Source organism: Ursus maritimus, unplaced genomic scaffold (assembly GCF_017311325.1).
Source record: "Ursus maritimus isolate PB19 unplaced genomic scaffold, ASM1731132v1 scaffold_17, whole genome shotgun sequence".
NCBI lineage: Eukaryota > Metazoa > Chordata > Mammalia > Carnivora > Ursidae > Ursus > Ursus maritimus.
The window spans coordinates 13889055-13895492 of NW_024424119.1; the positions used below are offsets into that span (position 1 = coordinate 13889055).

Genomic DNA, 6438 nt, shown 5'->3' on the forward strand with positions numbered 1-6438 from the left:
AGACTCAAGAAGTCGTCCTTGATAAGAATTAAATAAGATAAAATGCATATTTAATAACATGAAAAGATGACTGTTTTCTAAATTATAATACAAGTAAAGACAAATATTTTATATGAAAATATAAATATAAATATGATAAGCTACAAGAATGAATGAGTGAATAAATAAATAAATAAATAAGAATAAACAATAAAGAAATAACATCAGGGCAGTCATCTCTTAGGGACAGTTGATCCTGAAGCTGGATTTTTAAACATACTCTTGCTTAATACTTCTTAGAAAATACTTGCCGAGTGAAACTCAATAAATTCTGAAATGAAAGCAGGAATGAGAGAGCCCCTTGCAGTGACCAGACATAGGTGCGTGGGTGATACGGCACATTCGTCCCTGAGAAGCATTTCGAGGTGACCCCAGGTCTGCATCCCTAATCCCTAACCTATCTGCACGTGGGCGGAGGAAGACAACGATCTCATGACTGCCGCTCTGACAACTTCCCAGGCGCAGTCGCTGTACTTCTTCTCTTCCAGGTATTTCCCGGAAGTCCCTCTGCAGGGCGGGAGGGCGGGAGTCGGTTCCAGAGCGGATTCCTCCCGTCCCACCGCCCGCAGCTCCCAGGGGTCCGGGTCTGGCAGCGGCCGACCGAGGCCAGAGCGCAGCTGGTCCGGCAGGGGGCGCTCCAGGCAGCCGAGGAGCGCCGTGTGCGGCGGGGGCTGAAGGTCCTGGAACTAAAGAGTAAAATATAATTGGTATTTTATTGCCAAAGCCCACATCACATCAAAGCTCTGACAAGCAACCACCACAAGACAGCCAATGGCAGCTCAAAAGTAAGCAAGGATCACCTCTCCAGGTAAGACATTGAGATCCAGGAAATGATGGAGAGAAACTCTTTCAATCCTAAGTGGTTGGTCTTATTCCTGGTTTGTCGCAAGGATCTTGCAGACAGTTTGTGTGTCATCCAAGCATTCTATGTCATTGTTTCTTGTATAAGACCCAAGAAAACCCAATGAGAGACGATAAATACTAAGGTTGTGTTAGACCGCTCCAAGGCTGTGCCACGGCCCCTAGCAGGTGGCCTGGTTCTCGTCTGGGACGTGGACGGGTGAAGATTCTGTTTTGCCAGGCACACCTCACTCACAAGGTAGTTACCACCTCTAGGAACATTTTTCCTCTGGAGTGGCTGAGTGTCTTCCACCCGGGCTCTCTGGGACTCACTCCCTGAGGGCGGGCTCACCATGTCCTGAGGACTTTAGGTTCCCCAACTGTGCAGGGGCTGGTTTCCTTGTGAGCAAAGCCATTACTGCCGCTAGGTCCTTACCCTCGCCCCTGGAGTGTTTGTGCGGGGACGCGAGCTCTCGGTGCTGACCTCCTCCTCCTCTCCTGACCAGGCATCAAAAGTGTCAGCAGCCCTCAGATGCTGAGGTGAACGTTTGTGTTGTCGACCTAGAGGAAAGACCCAATTGTAATAATTTCACCTTGAGTTGTGAATATATTTATTTTGCCACCACAGCTTTTACTTTTCAATTTTTTCATTTTTTAAGTAGGCTCCACACACAGGGTGGAGCCCAACGTGGGGCTTGAACTCACAGTCTGAGATCAAGACCTGAGCTGAGATCAAGAGTCGGATGCTCAACCAATTGGCCACACAGGTGTCCCTATTGTTCAGTTTCTTCTTAAACTCCTGAACAATTGTTAGTCTCCCCTTTGGAATTCAGTTACTGAAGCATAGGACACAGAGTTCTGCATAATTTTGTGGAAAGAGACAAACAATATTCTCATATATAGCTGTAGAAGCAAAATAAGATGATACCTACCACAATTTAAGTCATTCCTCTATGGAACCTGTGATGCTAGGTGCCTTAAAGGGCATGAGTTCACTGAATATTCACGATATTATGTCATAATTGTTAAGTCTCTTTTTACTCTTGAATTATACACAACTCACTCTTTTCACAGATTTCCATAATTCTGTTGTATTTTCAGCTGATTTTGGCCAATTATTTTTCTTTGCTTTAAATATTAAGAGAAGGCCTGACCAGCTTCCCACTCTCATTTTTGAAGAAAGTCTGTCAGTCTTTATGTGCTTGAGAATTCTGTTATTTGGGGATCCACTAAAAATCGTGACGTTCATAAAATTAGGTAACATTACTAGTGAGTAACAGAAAAGAATTCTCATCATATCAAGCTCTTTAGAAAACGAAATGTGGTACAGAGCTGCTGTAGTAAACAGGGTCACAAAGAGGAGTTAAGGAACCTATTTAATAAAGCCAGTAATTCCAGGAACCATTATTTTGTCAGTATTGATAGATAATTGGATGAAGGATTGAATGAGTTATCTATTCCTGCCCAGTGAGTTCTTAAAGCTGAACAGTTCACCGATAATGCAAGGTAGTAAGAATCAGGACAGGATACACCGTTGAACGTAGTTAAGTCACGATTCGGTCTGAATACAATATTAAAGACATTAACATGATTTGCCAGAACATCAATTCCATGGATGACCCAGGAAGAAGGCAATGACATGAAAGGGCAAATGATGCACACAAAAACCGACCCACATTATTCCCAGATCCCATGCTGTATTCTTCTCCACTTCAGAGGTGCTGACTTCTCTTATTCCTGCTCCCACCTGCTCCATGGCGGTCTCTGCTTCTGCGTTCCACCAGACCGACTCTCAGGAAAGGCAGCAAAGGCATCTATTCTGACTTAGCAGGCAGTTGCAATCCACATCTTCCAGGAATCCACTGATGCTCCCCAAAGCACATTGATTTCCTTAGATACGCTCATCAGCATCCTCTCTTGTGACCCGTGTACTGTATGGCCAGAAGTCCACTGTCTCCCCTGTGGCTCTTCTGTCCCCTCCCTTTCACGGTTGGAGAGCCTCAGAATCAAGTTTATGTCTGTTTCTCACACTACACGGTCTCCCCGCAGGACCACCTCTGTTTCTGGCTTTCCCTGCTAGATATGGACCTCAGCCGTGGTGTTTCTTGTCAAATGCCGGCTCACCTCTCCCCTGACACTGGACATTTGTGCCTCCACGTCTACCAGTCCCCTGTCGAGGGATCCACAGCTTGCATGTGTACTGGCTGACCTCCATTCTAGCCGCAGGTGAGAGAATTCACTTCCTTCCCTTCTTCATATAACACTAAGTATGAGGATTGCTTTCAGATTCTTATGCCTACAACAGCCAAAAATATAGATATCAGAAACTGTATTTATTACATCATATAGCCTAAGGGCAACGAGCAAGTTGTCTTAGAGGAAGTCCGTGGTTATTTCCGATGTTAATATAGTATGATAGGTAAATGTATTCTGCCATCCAATTTCCAATCAAGTTGCACAATTAGACTTGGTGTTACCCTTTAAAAATACTTTCCGTAGTAAAAGTTCAATAAAGAGGAAAAATGATAAACTTATTGTATATTTAAAATATATTTTATTATAATCTGCCATGTAAAGGTGCAGATATTATATGAAAAATCCAAATCTTATAAGTATTTACATAAATAAATATTTAAATAGATAAATAAACATGAGCATGGTCATCCGTAAGAGACTATTGCTTGTAGAGTTGACATGTTCTGGAAACACTTGAGAAATTGGCTCTGTTCATGTCACCAGGGCAGCAGAAATGAGAGTCTTTCACATGGCAAACTCACTCAGGAAAGTGTGATATTATTAGTCAGAGAGAATATTCCCATGTTGAATTGGATCTCATTTCTTGTGCCGTAGTCTTTCTTGCAAGATCGTTGATGAAAACAAGGAGCTCGTGATTTCTGCTCTGACAGTCTCCCAGGCACAAGGGCTGTATTGCTTCTCTTGCAGGTAGAGGGAGATTCTTTGGAAGTAGTTCCTCAGGATGGAGTCCACATTCATGCCGGGAGTCTCTCCCACTCCCGCCGCCTGCATGGGACAGGCTTCCAGGGCGCTCAGCTGCTCAGAAAGACCCGAGCAGAATTCCTCTAGGAGGGTCGTGTTCCAAGCAGCAGATGAGGCCTCTGTGCAGAAGACGTGGAAGATCTTCTGGTTCATCACATGCACGACCGAGAAGGCTTGAGCCTTCTGCAACTGCTTGCCATCAACCACCTCCTTGGGGAAGGCAAAGTCATGTGTGTACCCGTCACAAGAGCTAGCAGACATTCTCTTCATTTGTCCCAGGAGCGTCAAGGCCCTCCAGGCAAACAGGCCATGGTTCTGAGGCAGGTCACAGCCCAGAGAGCAGAGGGAGTTGCCGCTGAGCACCACCAGGGCCACCAAGAAGGAGAAGGGCAGGGCCATTGGGGATCCTGCAGAGGCTGCTGGCCTGGCTGGGGTGGGCAAGTCTGGGAACCGTGGCTCTAGGTTCTCTGAGCATCTTGCCTTGTGCGTGTGCCTTAAGTAGGGGACTTAGGAGTTTTCAATTTCTGAACGTTTCCCTTACTTTCTACTTCTCTTTTTGCTTTCCTTAGGCACTTTCTACTTGGGTTTAGAGCATGGGTTTCTCAACCATGTATTATTTTTTTCATCATTGTGTCTTGTCTCCAGAGTCTTTCTGGATGCTTTTAATTCAACCTTCCAAGACACACAGTATATCCATGGAATATATAGTTACATATTGTGTTCATATCTGTGCTTTATAGGTAAAAAAGAAAGTGTAAAGTTTATCCCATGCAGGGTAAGAATGAATGAAAATTTTAAACTAAAAGTATAATTTTAAAGCTATTGTTTCCTAAGTATGTAAGTAAATTTGATGAGTGACTTATAATTTATTTACATATAGAAATTGTAATATATAAGTACATATGCAAGTTAGCAATTTCTAAAAAAGACATAATGGTTTCAGTGTACTTAAACATTTTAAATCATTCCAAATTGCTAAAAGCTAGTGAAAAATTAAATTGTTTACTTAACTTTTCATTTTAGTGTACTGAATTTTGATTTTGCCTCATATGACAAAATAATTTTTAACTTCACCTGCTACTAGACACTCTTGAAGGTATTGTCAAAATATTTTTTCTGCGTAGCACTAGAGAATTACTGATGTGTTGAGTAAGTTTTGTAGAACTAATAATAAAATATAATTTGTATTTTGTTGCCAAAGCCTGCATCACATCAAAGCTCAGACAAGCAACAACCAAAAGGCAGCCAATGGCAGCTCAAAAGTAAGCAGAGATCACCTCTCCAGGTAAGACTTTGAGATCCAAGAAATGATGGAGAGAAATTCCTTCAATCCTAAGTGATTGCTCTTATTTCCGGTTTGTCGCAATGATCTTGAAGACAGTTTGTGTGTCATCTAAGAATTCTATGTCATTGTTTCTTGTAGAATACCCAAGAAAACCCAATGAGAAACAATAAATACTAAGGTTTTGTTAGACTGCTCCAAGGTCAAGCTTTGGATACCACAGAACTTTGTGATATTTCAGATTTGTTCACAACCCTAAGAACTACTTGGAACATTGTTGGAAGCAATTGCAACAACTATTCTCTCTGTTGGGGGAATATTGATATTCGATTGACAATGCAGATGCAGAACCAGAAACTACATGAAAATTCTTAGTATCTTTTACTCAGTTTTGCTAACTGCTAGCTGCTCTTTAAGAAAAGTATGTTTTTTTTTTCAAAATATACAAAAGCTCAGGAAATTGGCTTATTACACTATTGAAGTCAGTTCCTTCCAAGAATGAGCCTCTTTTGCTCTGGAATCCTGCCAGGAGATAGTCTTCTGCATAGAACACGACGCAAGTCTCCAGACTTGCTCACTGTCTTTGTCCATCTTAGCCAGTAGGTGACACTCTTCCTTCATAAACATTTAAACAGGCCACAGAGTAAAATGATCCTGCTTTCTATTTCCTTTTTGCTAAAGCTGCTGTTGCATCACTGGGGCAGGGACATTCCCTCAGGCCCAAAAATAGTCACCAGGAGGAAAAGAAGAGAACAAGGCCTCTCCTAGAAGAGTTTCCAAAAACCTAGAACTTTCACACCACTCTTGGTTTCAGTTAATGGCTTCGTACTTGGCAGAATGCCAGCCAGAAACTACAAGAGTAAAGGAAGCAGCTGTGTGAATGGGCAGGAGAGGTTCATGAGGAGTGAATGAGGAGGGCAGAGCCCACTCGGGGTTTCTACATGGGGAGAGGGAAACATTGTAATATGGGAGTGAGTGGATGGGATCTGGGAAAGCAGGGAAGAAGGGGGAAACGTGCTAGGTATCAGAATATATAGTGTATAATACTATTATGTATGTAATTGATGAGCCACTTGTCCCCAGTTCTGTTTTTTTTTTTTTTAAGATTTTATTTATTTATTCGACAGAGATAGAGACAGCCAGCGAGAGAGGGAACACAAGCAGGGGGAGTGGGAGAGGAAGAAGCAGGCTCATAGCAGATGAGCCGAAGGCAGATGCTTAACCGCTGTGCCACCCAGGCGCCCCTCTTTTCTTTTTTTAAAATTTTTTTCTAACCCCCG

At 42.7% G+C, this 6438-nt stretch overlaps 1 protein-coding gene across 1 annotated transcript; it reads right to left on the reverse strand.

Annotated features, from left to right (window-relative positions):
• Positions 1–3711: 3711 nt before the first annotated feature.
• Positions 3712–4759, reverse strand: LOC103662148 (interferon alpha-1/2-like). The gene has a single exon (XM_008689795.2). The coding sequence runs from the start codon at positions 4273–4275 to the stop codon at positions 3712–3714; it is 564 nt and encodes a 187-aa protein (XP_008688017.2). The 5' UTR covers positions 4276–4759.
• Positions 4760–6438: the final 1679 nt, after the last annotated feature.